Source organism: Osmerus mordax, chromosome 3 (genome assembly GCF_038355195.1).
Source record: "Osmerus mordax isolate fOsmMor3 chromosome 3, fOsmMor3.pri, whole genome shotgun sequence".
In the NCBI taxonomy this organism is placed as follows: Eukaryota; Metazoa; Chordata; class Actinopteri; order Osmeriformes; family Osmeridae; genus Osmerus; species Osmerus mordax.
Genome location: NC_090052.1, coordinates 1,148,128 through 1,165,970, shown reverse-complemented (window position 1 = coordinate 1,165,970; position 17,843 = coordinate 1,148,128). Strand labels below are relative to the sequence as shown.

Here is a 17,843-nt window from a genome sequence, read left to right as displayed (position 1 = left end):
ATTTTGTTTCTGCTATAGCCTTCTCTTTCGTGGCTATAGGATGTGCCGATTAATTTGTAGACGTGTAGTGTAAATAACAAAGGAAATGTGTAACGTGTGGCATTTCTGTCCTACCTGAAATCTAAGCAATGAAGCGTCCGGTTCTTCCGAATGTAAGGCGTTTATTTCCTATCAACACCGCCTCGCCCCCACTCAGCACCCCCCTTCCCATCACTACAGCTGGGCGCTGTGTGCACGGCTCAATACTATAATACAGTCTAGCCTACATGTAGCCTACCCGCTTCTTCTTTATTGACACCTTACCGTTGTCATTATGAACGTAAAGACGCGATATCATTCTCAATTAATCCATCGCAGCACATCGCCGACAGATGCCGTTAAAATCCCGGTTGCCAACCTCCCCCCCTTCACTCACACATGAAGCGACGGCACTAAGCGACACTACACCAATCCTCACCGTGGACTACCCCCGTCTATATTTCTCCATTGCTCCTTGCTGAAAACCATCAGGTCTTGCTAAATGAAATTGCGTCAGAAAAGATTTTCAATATATCACGTAAAGTCCGCTGTCAAACACGAGGAAGGTTTTTTAAAAGGCATTATTCACATTGAAATAGTACTCACACTCATACTCCACCCGGCATGAAAATGGAAGAGGAAAAAAGGGTAACTTCCATATTTGGCTAATGCACTGTGAAACTGTGTCCCCTGGCGTTTAATGACAGAACTGCACGCCACCAGCAGCAGAGTAATTTAACTGCTTCTCCATATCAACTGTGCCTCTGTGTCAGCGGTCAAAACTCATCGATGACCTGTCAAAACAGAAGGAGACATATTTGATCTTTGTGGCCAAAACAAATATTCTACTGTTAGTAGAATTACTTATAGAAAGGGAAAATACCACGGCTCTTTGATAGAGTGGGACTATGTGGATGGATTTTCCTTGTGTGAAAATGTTACACTGGAACACAAACCCAAACAAACTCAATCCCATAATTCACCGTAAGTAGGGGGTGTTTGTGGTTATGTAGGATGTGAGATTTAAAACTAAACTCCTTAACACTGGTCTTCTCATTTTTCCAGTTCATATCACGTGGATATGTATGAATTCAAGAAGTCAATTGCTTTAGACTAGGCCTAATCACCCGCTATCAAACACATCTTAACAGACAAACCATTACAACGAAAAACACTTTAACGTAGAGCCTCTAAAAGGCGGTCTTTATCACATGTATAGACCAATAGAAATCCTCTTTTGCTCAATTGGGTGGGGCAGAGAGAAGTGTCCCGGAAAAGATGACGTAATGTGCTCTTAGACGATGATGTCATTGAAATACACAGAGTGCATTTAAATCAAATTCTATTGACAGAGAGGGAGAGAGAGCGAGAGAGAGAGACAGTTGTCTTCGACCATGTCAGATGAGGACAGTCTCCAACCAACACATGATGTTCTTCACGCAACATCAACAGAACTATGTTATCCACAGCACAGAGATGGTAATCGCTAAGTTGTGACTTAATAAACAGGTCGTTCGCCGTTTCGTCACACTGTCACTCTTACGTGTCATATTTCATGCCTACTGGCTTGACTTATAATGAGATTTAATTGGTAAAATAGTCATCCAGTCGACCACTTCACTCAAGTCGGTGTTAAATCAGCCAGATCGTTTGCACGTCCCTTCTTTAGAACCAGGTGTTGAAGTGAAAGCTCTGCATGTTCTGCATGCGCGCGGACCAGGGCAGGCGTCTCTGACGTAGCGATTCATCACCATGTTTATTTACTTTCTTCCCTCAAGGACCCGAATCATAATTCTCTTTTTGTAAGAAGATTTCAGACCAGTACTTAGTGTAAATACTAACTTATCAGCCTTATTATGTGATAAATAAATGAATCAGAATGGTTAAACCAGAGATGAGGAACAAGTGTGATTGATGTGGACAGGTCGCCCCATAACTCGCCCCATTACAGGGTTACTAAGTAACCAGCTCAGCAGTCAGAGATACAGACCTCAGCTTGGGTAACTGGCTTCTCAAATCAAATCAGAACGTGTTCGTAGAGCCCCGTTTGACAAGCAGTGTCACAGAGGGCTTCACACACGCCCACAGAACTGCACCTACGCCAACCTCAACCCTCAAGGAAGACGAGGAGAAACTCCCAGGAAAACTCATTGAGGCAATTGATGTTAGAAACCTTGTGAGGAGCAGTTGATTGAGGGCTGCCCTCCTCCAGAGACGCTTGGTGACAGAGAGGTGCAGACCAGAGGGTAAACATAGTGATGCACCAGTTGACTGTGGAGGAAGAGCTGTGATCCCTCCAGAAGCACAGCTGTAGCCCAGAGAGGAGCGACTGACACAGCTGTAGCCCAGAGAGGAGCGACTGACACCGCTGTAGCCCAGAGAGGAGCGACTGACACCGCTGTAGCCCAGAGAGGAGCGACTGACACAAAGAGACAAAGGACTGTCAGACAAGATGTAGGCTGAAAGCTGGAAATGTCAAAAAAGAAAAATAAATCAAAAGAATTGTCAGTTACATAAACGCTTTGATGCACAGTGTGACGCTCTGTCGCCTAGTTTGGGTACTGCAAATAACGTTTTAAACAGATGCGCTTCTTCATCCAGGAAAGGAAAATGCTATAGTTTGTTGTCAACCTGCTCAGTGGAGCGAGCCAAACACCTGTGACATCACCAACAGGAATGACTGACAGGTGACATCACCAACAGGATTGACTGACAGGTGACACCAGTGACATCCCCAACAGGAATGACTGACAGGTGACATGTGAGAGGGGGGGGGGGGGGGGGGGGTTAGGGTTAGTGTTGATAATGAAGTGACAATGGCAATAAAAGGTATTTATTGAAGAAAACCAGCTCTCATAACTGTCCCCTCACCTCTCTGACACACAGGACCAGACAAGGTGTAGGAACACCTCATTCCTGAGCAGCGCTCTTCAGGAAATGAGCATCCAGTGACTGGACTTCTTTATTCACATGAAACATGTACAGTATCACAGGACTTCTTTATTCACATGAAACATGTACAGTATCACAGCGTTTAAGACACACAGAGTCATGTTCCTGGCTGATATGTTTGTGCGCAAAGAAAACGTGTATATCTGTTTCAGAGGCTGTGTGTGTGTGTGTGTGTGTGTGGTACTAGGTGTGCAGCGGCAGGTTCTGTGGAGGTTCTGCAGGCAGGTTATTCTGGCCTTCTACTTCTTGTTCCACTACAGGAGCTTTGGCACCTGTCCCAGAGACAGACACAGAAGAAGAGAAAATATTTTGTTAATGAAAGCACAAGAAAGTCTTAAAAAATGAACACAGTTGTAATATTTCTTTAAATGTCATATAAACATCACATTAACTCCCATCTCAAATCAACAGCTATTTTGAGAGTTCTTCGTTTACCTTGGTCTTCCAGTTTCTGCATGTCTTGGTGGAACTGCAGTTCTCCGTTGGGGCCAGTAGGGGGCGGTAGCTCTTGGGCCTGGGGGTCCTTCTGTCTCTGGGACATCTCTAACACGGCCTAAGAGAACCAGGGGCCATCACAAACACATCAACAGGATTTCCTGTCTGGGGTATCTCCTCTCACACACACTGGTAAACGAGGGGACAGGAGACACTGCCCTGTGACACAGTTATTCTTAGCTTTGGTTTCTCTCAGATAAGTTAAGTGAATAGTATAATCAGAATACTGTCAAGAAGAATCGTAGATCATATATTTTAGGACTTATTTATGATTTAAGATAATTTATGATGGTTTAGATGTATTATATGTTTAGATAATTGATTCTTGGTTTAGATTAGTTATTATAGGTTTACCATATTTATTATAAGTTTATCTTATTTGTTACAGCTGGCTCATGAACCTGAGGAGAGTGTTACAGCTGGCTTATGAACCTGAGGAGAGTGTTACAGCTGGCTCATGAACCTGAGGAGTGTGTTACAGCTGGCTCATGAACCTGAGGAGTGTGTTACAGCTGGCTCATGAACCTGAGGAGAGTGTTATAGCTGGCTCATGAACCTGAGGAGAGTGTTACAGCTGGCTCATGAACCTGAGGAGTGTGTTACAGCTGGCTCATGAACCTGAGGAGTGTGTTACAGCTGGCTCATGAACCTGAGGAGTGTGTTACAGCTGGCTCATGAACCTGAGGAGAGAGAGTCAGAGTTGAGTCTGGCTGCAGGGGAGAGTGAGTCAGAGTTGAGTCTGGCTGCAGGGGAGAGTGAGTCAGAGTTGAGTCTGGCTGCAGGGGAGAGTGAGTCAGAGTTGAGTCTGGCTGCAGGGGAGAGTGAGTCAGAGTTGAGTCTGGCTGCAGGGGAGAGTGAGTCAGAGTTGAGTCTGGATGCAGGGGAGAGTCTACCTGCTGGTACTCCCTCCGCTGGGCCTCCAGGGCCTTGCCTCTCTCCTTCAGCAGATCCTGCTCCTGGTGCAGCGCCACAGCTCGCCGCCCAAGCTCCTCTTCCTTGTCCCGTAGCTCCGCCTCAAACCTTTGGAGCTCCGCCTCCGTGTACACAGGCTTGGTGTCGTCCAGAGTCTGGGGGGCAGGGGGCGGGGTTAGACCTGCTCACACACACCCTCACCTATCTCCCATACACTGGCCACACCCTCACCTATCTCCCACACTCTCACTACACCCTCACTTATCTCCCACACCCTCACCTACCTCCCACTCCTTAACGCTGTTCAACTCTTTCTTCTCCGTTGATCTGAGGAACTCGTCCATGCTGACGAGGCGATCTTGATTGACGTCAACCTGTCAACACACAAACACCTAAGAAAATAACTAAGAAAACTAAAACCGATGGCGTATTCAGAAGAATCTTTCCGTAGCAAGTTGTTTCGTAGTGGGGACAAAGGTGTGGAGAGCTGGACCGGGAGCGTAAAGAGACGAAGCGAATGCGACTGACGTTCTTCATGACGTGCTCCCGCATGCGGAGCCTCTCCTCGCCCATCTCCACCATGTCGTCCTCCTCGTTTTTGGGGTCGTACATCTTCTCCAGCTGGGCGGAGGAGGGAGGGGGATTAGACTCACACACACATATGTATACACACATACATATACACACATACAGGAGCCATCTCTGTGTTACCTCCTTGGTGAACAGGGCCTCCAGTTCCTGCTCGTCTAAAACTCCGTCTCCATTCGTATCTGCAAGCGGACGACAAATCACCTGTGGTTAGGGTTACCCGTGTCACCTGTGGTTAGGGTTACCTGTGTCACCAGTGGTTAGGGATACCTGTGTCACCAGTGGTTAAGGTTACCTGTGTCACCAGGAAACACAGTGTGTGTTGGGTCCTGACAGACAGGAAACACAGTGTGTGTTGGGTCCTGATAGACAGGAAACAGTGTGTGTTGGGTCCTGACAGGAAACACAATGTGTGTATGAGTCAGGTGGCTGAGCGGTGAGGGAGTCGGACTAGTAATCCGAAGGTTGCCAGTTCGATTCCCGGTCATGCCAACTGACGTTGTGTCCTTGGGCAAGGCACTTCACCCTACTTGCCTCGGGGGAATGTCCCTGTACTTACTGTAAGTCGCTCTGGATAAGAGCGTCTGCTAAATGACTAAATGTCTGCTAAATGACTAAATGTGTTGGGTCCTGACAGACAGGAAACACAGTGTGTGTTGGGTCTTGACAGGAAACACAGTGTGTGTTGGGTCTTGACAGGAAACACAGTGTGTGTTGGGTCCTGACAGGAAACACAGTGTGTGTTGGGTTCTGACAGACAGGAAACACAGTGTGTGTTGGGTCCTGACAGGAAACACAGTGTGTTGGGTTCTGACAGACAGGAAACACAGTGTGTGTTGGGTCCTGACAGGAAACACAGTGTGTGTTGGGTCCTGACTGACCGTGGAGTTTGAAGAAGGTCTTTGGGTTGAACTCTTGAGGGTCCAGACCATCGGTTTCCTCCCACACCTCACGCAGCTGAGCTACACTGCCCTGAGTAGGGAGAGAGGGAGAGAGAGAGAGAGAGATAGAGAGAGAGAGAGAGAGAGAGAAGGAGGGGGAGAGAGAAGGAGGGGGAGAGAGAAGGAGGGGGAGAGAGAGAGAGAGAGAGAGAGAGAGAAGGAGGGGGAGATAGAGAGAGAGAGAGAGAGAGAGAAGGAGGGGGAGAGAGAGAGAGAGAGAGAGAGAGAGAGAGAGAGAGAGAGAGAGAGAGAGAGAGAGAGAGAGAGAGAGAGAGAAGGATCAGAGAAGATGACGACAGACAGAGGATCTATGTTGGCTTCTGCTAACGTGGACTTGCGTCCCTCTCACCGGAGCGTTGATTCTGGGGTGCTGGCGGTGCTTCTCCTTCAGCTCCTCCATCCTCCTCTCCTCCTTCTCCCTCTTCTCCTGGTCCAGACCCTTCAGGTACTCACGTCTCTCATGCTCCTTCAGCATCTCGTAACGTTTGAACTCCTCGTGTCTCTCCGCGTCGTAGTTCTCCAGGTCCTTGGTGGCCTGGCGTGGGAGAGATGGACTTAGATTCTGGGAGGGTTGGAAACGTTTGGTGTACATGCGTTTCTGGCTGACTGCCTGAATTTACTACCGTTGAGATGAGCAGCTCGAGATCTTTGGACTCAAACGTGTTCTGGTTGTGTGGATCCAGGTGCTCAAACTGCTTCAGCAGAGAGGCGTGGTCCATCTGCAGGCCTGGAGGACACACATGTTGAAGACTCACAGTGCAGACACGTGTTGTGTACAGTCGTGGACATAAGTTTTGGCAATGACAAATGTTGTGTTGTGCAAAGTTTTCTGGTTTAGTATTTGAGGAAAAAAATAACAGATAAATAAACAGAAAATTTAATTTTTAATGAAATTTCGATTCAATATATGCTTACATTTGATTCCAGTTTGCTGTTTAGTGTTACATGTTTCTATTTGACTGTGATAGGCAGTTAAGTGTTGAAGAAAAAAATCCAGATGCATCGAAACCTTGAAATGTACAGTTTTTCTTGCAGTTTTGTAAACTTTTTTTTTTGTAAAAAATATTTGTGAAATTTGTGAATCGATATGAATCGCTAGAAGACTGAATCGCGATTCAAATGTGAATCAATTTTTTCCCGCACCCCTAGTTGTCATGTAGTTTTCGTAGTCACACCTAGCTTAGCTTGTTGTCACAGGTGCACTGCCCCCCCCTGGCCCCCCCTAGAAGCGCCCCTGACAGCAGAGCAGACTCACTCTGGGTGTTGGCGCTGTCCAGCTTGGCCTTGAGGAGCATCCTGAGCCGAGACACCTCCTGCCTCTTCAGCTCGTCCAGACGAGTTCTGACATGGTGACCCACCAGGTCCAGCTCCTTACTCAGACGCCCATTCTGACGGACAGAGAGATACAGAGAGAGAGACACACAGACACAGAGAGAGAGAGATGTAGAGAGAGATACACACAGACAGAGAGAGAGATACAGAGAGAGAGACACACACAGACAGACAGAGAGAGAGAGAGAGAGAGAGAGAGAGAGAGAGAGAGAGAGAGAGAGACACAGACAGAGAGAGAGAGAGATGTAGAGAGAGACAGACACACAGGGGGAGAGAGATGGAAAGAGAGACAGAGAGAGATAAACGGAGAGACAGAGAGAGATAGAAAGTGAGGTACATTTACACACAGAGACAGAATAGCATTCACTGGCAGACACCATAACCTGAAGATGTCTGAAAGTCGGTGTGGATCTCACGGGGACAGAGTGGAGATGAAGGAGAGGGCTGTTGGAGGGAGCCTCACCTTGATGTCTTCTGTGTTGGCTGTCTGTAGTTTCTCTCTGAAGTGAGGGTCAGTCTCCAGCACCTCGATCACTTCCCTCAGGTACCTGTCATAGTACAGGCCTGTGTCCTGGAGACAGACAGGGGAGCTTCTAGATCCTGGAGAACTGGGGGGTTCATCTGGGGCCAGTTGTACAGTTACATTTAGGGGGGCCGCAAGGGGGTCCAAGCTTGTTGTCACAGAGGGACTGGGCCCCTCTGCCCCCCCCCCCCCCCCCTTCGGGTTCCCGCCACACAAAAACCCACTTGCCAAAAACCAACACAAGTAAACACTCTTTCATCCCCTCAGCCATTTCACTGTTTAGCTCCAACATTTAACTGTAATACCAGCCCTTCCACCCAGCCACATAGGGTAAATATTTCTTAAATTGTATTGTTTTTAAAAGATTGGATACTTATGTACTTTGTTTGTTATTTTACTTTTCCTTCGTATATTGTATGACACTGTGTGTGTTAATCATAGTTTGTGGTTGTGTTTTGCAGCAACACAACCAGCTGCCCCATGTGGGTACAATAGAGTTCTACTTGCTTGGTTACTTACACACACACACACACACACACACACACACACACACACACACACAGAGTTGTACCACATTGTCCTCCGGGGGCTGCTGGGTGTCCGGGGGGACCTTGTGGTCGATAGGCACCGCCCACACCTCCAGAGAGACAGACAGGAGCAGCAGCCAGCGAGGGTCCACGTACATCCTCCTTCAGAGAAACAAAAACATGAATTCCGGTGTTGTACCGAAATCGGTGAAGTATCGAAAACTGACCAGGGGGCGCTGTTCTAATGTCTTGACCATGTTAGTGTTAAGGTAAATGTTAGGGCTCGAACATTTGCTGGACAGTATGGCAAGCCGAACAGCGACACCTGGTCACAGATTTCCTTAAGTTGCCGATATCGGTACAACACCTGCAACTGCCAAGCATTTTCGATAGAAATCAGCAACGCCCAGTGTGGATGCTTCCATGCATGCTGAAAGCAAATCACCGCTAGGCGCTACAGGAATGACAGACTCCTTAACTACTTGGCTGTAATCGACAATGGAGCTAAGATATCATCTGACATTGATGTTGCAAGGCCTGTCTTGCTTAGCCATTTTAGGAATACTATATTAAATATAATTTAATTGAAAGGACACCTCACGAGTTACCAATGCCCTCAACATTTCAGCACATGTATTTCACAAAACGAGCATCGTTGTACTAAAATCAATGTGTGACGCACTATGACAAAAAATGTTTTAGTCTGACGAAAACTGACGCTAAACTGCACAAAGATTAGATATGTGTTTCTTCAGCATTGCGGTGAAAAGTAATCTGCAGTCAGTACAACATCTACTGTGTGTAAGTAGCTAACCTGCGTTGGATAGTCAATCGCAGTGTCATAAAACAATTTGTTTGCTGGTCTATTGGCCAAGATGTTTCTTTCAACAAGTTACCCTATTACTAATCAATGTTGTTATTGTAATTTTTTCTTACCCTACCTAGTCGATTTCAATTCTTCCGTTCAGCTGTGGTATATTTGTGTGTTCGATGAGGCTTGTTTACGGTGAGGGTAAAAAGTGACGTCAAAAATAAGCGACGGTGTCTGTTTACCTCCCTAGTTTTCTCACCACAGCAGGCAAAGTTGTGAATCAAGCTGGAGGTATGTACCGGGAAATGTGTGGTGCTTTACATTTGATCTGTTTTTCAAGTTTAAAGCCACCTATTAGGTTTCTAACTTTTCTCATTATGATTAGGCTACACATCTTCTTATTCTGTCATTTTATCTAAAAAATAATTATGTTCATGAAATGTGACTGAGGAGGGCGGCGTAGGGCCATTGTAGGTAAAACAACGTTTGATAAGTTCATCCATTTCTTAGAATCAGATTTTTCGCCAAGTAAGTTTACACAAACAAGGAATTTACTGTGCCAGGGAGGTAAATTCGATAATAAATATATAGGCTATTAGGTACGTTCGACTTCATGCAGCACCGGCACTCTCAGCTTCATGTCAGCCGGGCTGCAGGCGGCTGCAGGCGACGCCGGCGCAGCATGAAGTCGAATACACCTAATAATATTATTAAGTCCAAATTCACCTTCCTTGATCTTATGTATGGTGCAAGAGAATGGGATTGTAGGCTACGCGTGGAAAAACGCAGTGGTCCTTAAAAGACATTTGTTTGCCCCAGAAAATTTAAATGGCGAAAACGTAAGTTTGTAAAAGAATATTCACTTTATAGGCCTACATATCAAAGAAAAAAATACAATTACACTTTTAACCTGTAATTATTAGGAATACCGAAAATAACAGAAAATGTATATTAATTTCCATAAATGACAAAAATCATTGAATTGGCTATTACAAATATAATAGATTATTATATTATGCAGGCATAGTAGCCTATGGCAAGCGGTGACGTCTGACACCACAAAAAACACAGCTGTACATGGGTACATGTACAGCTTGTGTCTCGGTAAGGTCAAGAGGTCATGCAGCGAGGCCCCCTCTGAGCAGAATATAGCATGCAGTCCAGACAGTGGGGAGACAGTGAGGAAAATCATGTACAAATAGGGCTTATGTGATTAACGACCACTTCACCTGCTGAACGTTCTAGTGTATCAGTGCACCGACCACTGAAGACCCGTTAAGGAAGCAATTCTGTGCATTCTATATCTGTACTGTCCAACTCATGTATTTAAGCACTCTTGTAAGAGAGAGTTTTCACTCATGCCATCAGTTTGTCTTGAACTGATTGTTTGATCCGGGCCGCTCGACTAATAAACCAAAGTCAACTCCTTTCCTTTGTCGTTACTCCTTCCGGCCTGCCTTCTCCAGAATTTACATCTTATCAATTACCTTGAGAAACCTCAGCTGTTTGAATTCATTGGAGGAGAGGGAAATGTTTCGCAATATTTCAGCTATATAAATGATCCCATATGAAATGATATGAGCTTCTTCTTCTATATAAATGGTCCTATATTAAATTATATCAGCTTCTGCTTGCGTCTGCTTTGCTTTACACCAATTGTAACCCGCTTCAAACCAAAAATAGAAAAACGTATAATTAACTTAAAATACGTATTTATCTGATGTTCTCTTTTTCCAGAGAACTACAGACACACTCAACCAGAGAGAAACAAGCTTCCAGAGACTACACACCAGACAGGACCCTGAGAGACCAGAGAACAAATAGAGACCTGAGTTATGGAGACACATCAGTGTGACACCTGTGGGAAGAGCCTTTCCTCATCCAGGAACCTCAAGCGCCACATGATGATCCACACTGGAGAAAAGCCCTACAGCTGTGACCTCTGTGGTAAAACCTTTAGCTGGGCTGGCAGTTTAAGCTCTCACAGCAGGATCCACACTGGAGAGAAGCCCTACAGCTGTGATCTCTGTGGTAAAACCTTTAGCCAGGCTACAAGTTTCAAAGCTCACAGCAGGATCCACACTGGAGAGATGCCCTACAGCTGTGACCTCTGTGATAAAACCTTTAGCCGGGCAAATTCTCTCACTCTTCACAGCAGGACCCACACTGGAGAGAAGCCCTACAGCTGTGACCTCTGTGGTAAAACCTTTAGCCGGGCAGGTACTCTCACTCTTCACAGCAGGATCCACACTGGAGAGATGCCCTACAGCTGTGACCTCTGTGGTAAAACCTTTAGCCGGGCAGGTACTCTCACTCTTCACAGCAGGATCCACACAGGAGAGAAGCCCTACAGCTGTGACCTCTGTGGTAAAACCTTTAGCCATGCTTCCAGTTTCAGAAATCACAGCATGGTCCACACTGGAGAGAAACCCTACAGCTGTAACCTCTGTGGTAAAAACTTTACCCAGGCTGGCAATTTAAGATCTCACCGCAAGACCCACACAGGAGAGAAGCCCTACAGCTGTGAGTTCTGTGATAAAACCTTTAGCCATGCTGCCAATTTAAGATCTCACTGCAAGACCCACACTGGGGAGAAGCCCTACAGCTGTGACCTCTGTGCGAAAACCTTTAGCCGGTCAGATAACCTCAGCCTTCACCACAAGATCCACACAGACACACATATAAGGACTTCTGTTTTGAACTAATGTCTAGCTGTTTGTGGTGTTGTGGAATCTTATTCTTTACTGTATTTTTATTAAATGAAGGTCTGAGGTCAGAAAAGCTTGTCTTTATCTTTTGTTCTTGCAGCAAGAAGGAGCAGTTCTAAAACAGATTAGATAACAATCTAGTCTGAGTGGGCAGTCTGCAGTTGAGTACTGTTAGACGATGAGAACACTGTGCACTATCTATAGTTCAAGTCATCTGTATTTGTGTGTTTCACTGACATCTTAAGCCTCAACTGCATCACAGGCACTGTGCACTAGTCTCTCTAATAATAGCAGGAATATGTTTGTGTGTACAAATTAGAATGGGGTTAGTAAGACGTGAGCAAGGAGAATGAGAAGGACCAGCCAGAGCTGAGGAGGTCTCAGGAGATCAAGAATCCACAGAACAATGCTTCACAATTCCCTTTCTGTACAAGAACAACCAACCAGACCACATCTTGACCCTTATCCACCGCAAAACAGGCGGTTAGAGAGGCTAAACGACTGTACTCAGAGAGGCTAAAACGCCAATTCTCTACTGACGACTCTGCTTGTGTCTGCAGAGGGCTCAGGCAAATTTTATAAAACACAACTCCATACTGTCAAGTGTGCCTGATGTAGCCACGGCCATCAAATTATTTCTGACAATACCCGTGACTGTCGCAAGCGCTGAAAGGTCATTTTCCAAGCTGAAACTGATCAAAACATATCTCAGAAGCTCCATGTCACAAGAGAGGCTGTCAGGTCTGGCCATCCTTAGCATAGAAAATGAATGTGCGCGCAGTTAGATGTACAGAGTGTGGTAAAAGACTGCACACAAGTTTGCTAAAAGACGCGCACATGTGTAGGCTATTCACCTGCAAACCGTTTGAGCGTTTTTTTCTTATTGAATAAATTTCCCTCACAAGACAAGCTTGAGTTTTGATATCTTGCATTTATTACATGGCTCTTCAGAATGTTCCAAAACGTTCAGTTGATCGCGTCGGGGTCCTGTTCGTCCCGTCGGTATTTGTATTACATTATCCGTTACATATGTGGTGGTGGTGGTGGTGGTGGTGGTGGTGGGGGGTGGGGGGGGCTCTCAGGGTTATTCTGCGGGGGGGCCTCATGTGTTTCCGTTACGGGCCTGGTTGGATAGTCAATCGCAGTGTCATGAAACAATCTCTTTGCTGGTCTATTGGCCAAGATGTTTCTTTCAACAAGTTACCCTCAACGTACAAATCAATGTTGTTATGGTCATGTTTCTTACCCTACCAAGTCGATTTCAATTCTTCCGTTATATTGTGGTATATTTGTGTGTTCGATGAGGCATGTTTGCGGTGAGTGTAAAAAGTGACGTCAAAAATAAGCGACGGTGTCTGTTTACCTCCCTAGTTTCCTCACCACAACCATAGATATACATAAACAGGCAAAGTTGTGAATCAAGCTGGAGGTATGTACCGGGAAATGTGTGGTGCTTTACATTTGATCTGTTTTTCAAGTTTAAAGCCACCTATTAGGTTTCTACCTTTTCTCATTATGATTTGGCTACACATCTTCTTATTCTGTCATTTTATCAAAAAAATAATTATTTTCATGAAATGTGACTGAGGAGGGCGGCGTAGGGCCATAGTAGGTAAAACAACGTTTGATAAGTTCATCCATTTCTTAGAATCAGCTTTTTCGCCAAGTAAGTTTACACAAACAAGGAATTTACTGTGCCAGGGAGGTGAATTCGATAAAAAAATAATATATATAGGCTAATAATATTATAGGAGCTAAGTCCAAATTCACCTTCCTTGATCTTTTGTATGGTGCAAGAGAATGGGATTGTAGGCTACGCGTGGAAAAACGCAGTGGTCCTTAAAAAACATTTGTTTGCCCCCAAAAATTTAAATGGCGTAAGTTTGTAAAAGAATATACACCTTATAGGCCTACATATCAAAGAAAAAAAAATACAATTACACCTTAAACCTGTAATTATTAGGAATACCGAAAATAACAGATAATGTATATTAATTTCCATAAATGACAAAAATCATTGAATTGGCTATTACAAATACAGACATCCCATGCCATAGGCTACTAAGTCTCCCGGAAGGTCCGGGAGACTTAGTAGCCTATGGCAAGCGGTGACGTCTGACACCCCAAAAAAAAACAGCACATTTCTGACTTTATTACCTTGGAGAAACCTCAGCTGTTTGAATTCATTGGAGGAGAGGGAAATGTTTTGCAATATTTCAGCTATATAAATGATCCCATATGAAATTATGTGAGCATCTTCTTCTATATAAATGGTCCTATATTAAATTATATCAGCTTCTGCTTTGCTTTACACCAATTGTAACCCGCTTCAAACCAAAAATAGAAAAACGTATAACTAACTTAAAATACGTATTTATCTGATGTTCTCTTCTTCCAGAGAACTACAGAGACACTCAACCAGAGAGAAACAAGCTTCCAGATACTGGACACCAGACAGGACCCTGAGAGACCACAGAACAAATAGAGACCTGAGTTATGGAGACACATCAGTGTGACACCTGTGGGAAGAGCCTTTCCTCATCCAGGAACCTCAAGCACCACATGATGATCCACACTGGAGAAAAGCCCTACAGCTGTGACCTCTGTGGTAAAACCTTTAGCTGGGCTGGCAGTTTAAGCTCTCACAGCAGGATCCACACTGGAGAGAAGCCCTACAGCTGTGATCTCTGTGGTAAAACCTTTAGCCAGGCTACAAGTTTCAAAGCTCACAGCAGGATCCACACTGGAGAGATTCCCTACAGCTGTGACCTCTGTGGGAAAAGCTTTAGCCAGGCAGGTACTCTCTCTCTTCACAGCAGGATCCACACTGGAGAGAAGCCCTACAGCTGTGACGTCTGTGGGAAAACCTTTAGCCAGGCTAAAAGTTTCAAAGCTCACAGCAGGATCCACACTGGAGAGAAGCCCTACAGCTGTGACATCTGTGGTCAAACCTTTAGCCACGCTGTCAATTTCAGATCTCACCGCAAGAACCACACAGGAGAGAAGCCTTACAGCTGTGACCTCTGTGGCTATAGTTGTAAAACAAACAGCAGTCTGAAAAGCCACATGGCTATCCACTCCGGAGAAAAAACATACAGCTGTGACCTCTGTGGGAAAACCTTTAGCCGGGCTGGCCATTTAACATCTCACAGCAGAATTCACACTGGGGAGAAGCCCTACAGCTGTGACCTCTGTGGTAAAACCTTTAGCCAGGCTGGCAGTTTAAGAGCTCACAGCAGGATCCACACTGGAGAGAAGCCGTACAGCTGTGACCTCTGTAGTCAAACCTTTAGCCATACTGGCAATTTAAGTTCTCACCGCAAGACCCACACAGGAAAAAAGCCCTACAGCTGTGACCTCTGTGGTAAAAACTTTAGCCATACTGGCAATTTAATTTCTCACCGCAAGACCCACACAGGAAAGAAGCCCTACATCTGTGACCTCTGTGGGAAAAGCTTTAGCCAGGCAGGTACTCTCACTCTTCACAGCAGGATCCACACTGGAGAGAAGCCCTACAGCTGTGACCTCTGTGATAAAACCTTTAGCCGGGCAGGTACTCTCACTCTTCACAGCAGGATCCACACTGGAGAGAAGCCCTACAGCTGTGACCTCTGTGGTAAAACCTTTAGCCATGCTTCCAGTTTCAGAAATCACAGCAGGACCCACACTGGAGAGAAGCCCTACAACTGTAACCTCTGTGGTAAAAACTTTAGCCAGGCTGGCAATTTAAGATCTCACCGCAAGACCCACACAGGAGAGAAGCCCTACAGCTGTGACCTCTGTGGGAAAGCCTTTAGCCGGTCTGATACGCTCACTCTTCACCGCAAGACCCACACAGGAGAGAAGCCCTACAGCTGTGACCTCTGTGGGAAAACCTTTACCGGGGTGTCCTCATTCAGAGTTCACAGCAGGATCCACACTGGAGAGAAGCCCTACAGCTGTGACCTCTGTGCGAAAACCTTTAGCCGGTCAGATAAACTCAGCCTTCACCGCAAGATCCACACAGACACACATATAAGGACTTCTGTTTTGAAATAATGTCTAGCTGTTTGTGGTGGTGTTGTGGAATCTTATTCTTTACTGTATTTTTATTAAATGAAGGTCTGAGGTCAGAAAAGCTTGTCTTTATCTTTTGTTCTTGCAGCAAGAAGGAGCAGTTCTAAAACAGATTAGATAACAATCTAGTCTGAGTGAGCAGTCTGCAGTTGAGTACTGTTAGACGATGAGAACACTGTGCACTATCTATAGTTCAAATCATCTGTATTTGTGTTTCACTGACATCTTAAGCCTCAACTGCATCACAGGCACTGTGCACTAGTCTCTCTAATAATAGCAGGAATATGTTTGTGTGTACAAATTAGAATGGGGTTAGTAAAACGTGAGCAAGGAGAATGAGAAGGACCAGCCAGAGCTGAGGAGGTCTCAGGAGATCAAGAATCCACAGAACAATGCTTCACAATTCCCTTTATGCACAAGAACAATCAACCACATCTTGACCCTTATCCACATATGACTAGCATGGCTACAGTAACACAATGAGGTGTGAGAGCCATCAAGTAGAGACTCCGTCCAGAACTCCAGATTTTAGCATATGAGAGGTGGGGGCAGGGTGACACCCAGCCTTTCAAAGCGATGATAAGGAATCAGAATGGGTTTTAATCGCCATAAAAGTTTGCAAAAACAAGGAATTTACTTTGGCAGGAAGGTGTATACATTCAACATATAGGAATCTTAACTTAAATATGTGGTCTAACTATACTAAAGATACAAAGTCTCACTAATCCTAAGTGGCTAAAGTATGTAAAATTTCAAATTTGAATAAAAAATATGAAATATAAAATAGCCATCATATACATTTAGTCATTTAGCAGACACTCTTATCCAGAGCGATAAGATATACAATATAAAAAAAGGGTACCAAAAATACAAATTGCAAAAAAATACAAATTGTGTAACAAATGGAATATGGCAAGATGTCATGATTGAGTAATGCAAATCAATGAAAACACTCAAAACATCATGAAACTATCAGCATTGCAATGTAGTAAACAACAATAAAAAAGAATGTGTGTGTGCTGTCATGTTGGACTGTATATCTGGTGTCACTGCATGTGCTGTCATGTTGGACTGTAGATCTGGTGTTACTGCATGTGCTGTCATGTTGGACTGTATATCTGGTGTTACTGCATGTGCTGTCATGTTGGACTGTAGATCTGGTGTTACTACATGTGCTGTCATGTTGGACTGTATATCTGGTGTTACTGCATGTGCTGTCATGTTGGACTGTAGATCTGGTGTTACTGCATGTGCTGTCATGTTGGACTGTAGATCTGGTGTTACTGCATGTGCTGTCATGTTGGACTGTATATCTGGTGTTACTGCATGTGCTGTCATGTTGGACTGTAGATCTGGTGTTACTGCATGTGCTGTCATGTTGGACTGTAGATCTGGTGTTACTGCATGTGCTGTCCCAGTAGGTGCAGGCCAGTAGTTCTTCCAGCTGTGGGTCATACAGAAGTTCTCTCAGGTGGTGACTGCTGGGACAGCTTGGCCCCAGACATCACTGCTTTGGTTTGTTTTTTTAATGTGGATACGCAGGTGACTCTTCAATTTGCCATTTGTTTTACCTGAAAAGTCACAGTGTGGGCAGCTGTACTGTACAGCTTCAATCCACTAGAGGAAGCAGGTCAGAGCAGAGTGAAGGCAGCAACAGACCAGCAGAGCAGAGTGAAGGCAGCAACAGACCAGCAGGTCAGAGCAGAGTGAAGGCAGCCACAGACCAGCAGAACAGAGTGAAGGCAGCAACAGACCAGCAGGTCAGAGCAGAGTGAAGGCAGCAACAGACCAGCAGAGCAGAGTGAAGGCAGCAACAGACCAGCAGAGCAGAGTGAAAGCAGCCACAGACCAGCAGGTCAGAGCAGAGTGAAGGCAGCAACAGACCAGCAGAGCAGAGTGAAAGCAGCCACAGACCAGCAGGTCAGAGCAGAGTGAAGGCAGCAACAGACCAGCAGGTCAGAGCAGAGTGAAGGCAGCAAC

At 45.3% G+C, this 17,843-nt stretch overlaps 2 protein-coding genes across 4 annotated transcripts; one reads left to right on the top strand and one right to left on the bottom strand.

The window, feature by feature from the left end:
• Positions 1-2,918: 2,918 nt before the first annotated feature.
• Positions 2,919-9,360, bottom strand: nucb1 (nucleobindin 1). 2 transcript variants are annotated; one of them, XM_067231955.1, is made up of 13 exons: positions 9,230-9,360; positions 8,333-8,450; positions 7,702-7,809; positions 7,162-7,294; positions 6,530-6,633; positions 6,256-6,441; positions 5,847-5,937; positions 5,089-5,147; positions 4,906-4,998; positions 4,662-4,751; positions 4,359-4,532; positions 3,406-3,523; positions 2,919-3,242 (listed from the first exon to the last, which is right to left on the bottom strand). In XM_067231955.1, the coding sequence occupies exons 2-13, from the start codon at positions 8,444-8,446 to the stop codon at positions 3,154-3,156; spliced, it is 1,359 nt and encodes a 452-aa protein (XP_067088056.1). In that variant the 5' UTR covers positions 8,447-8,450; positions 9,230-9,360; the 3' UTR covers positions 2,919-3,153. The 2 variants fall into 2 exon arrangements, with proteins under 2 accessions (XP_067088056.1, XP_067088049.1); XM_067231948.1 differs by having other exon boundaries at positions 9,225-9,295.
• LOC136938840 (zinc finger protein 271-like) lies at positions 9,346-15,975 on the top strand. Of its 2 annotated transcripts, XM_067231763.1 has the most exons (3): positions 9,346-9,390; positions 10,837-11,650; positions 14,348-15,975. In XM_067231763.1, exons 2-3 carry the CDS (start codon positions 10,935-10,937, stop codon positions 15,843-15,845), a joined length of 2,214 nt encoding a protein of 737 aa, XP_067087864.1. In that variant the 5' UTR covers positions 9,346-9,390; positions 10,837-10,934; the 3' UTR covers positions 15,846-15,975. The 2 variants fall into 2 exon arrangements, with proteins under 2 accessions (XP_067087864.1, XP_067087867.1); XM_067231766.1 differs by lacking the exons at positions 9,346-9,390; positions 10,837-11,650 and adding an exon at positions 13,218-13,236 and having other exon boundaries at positions 14,206-15,975.
• The last annotated feature ends 1,868 nt before the right edge of the window (positions 15,976-17,843 follow it).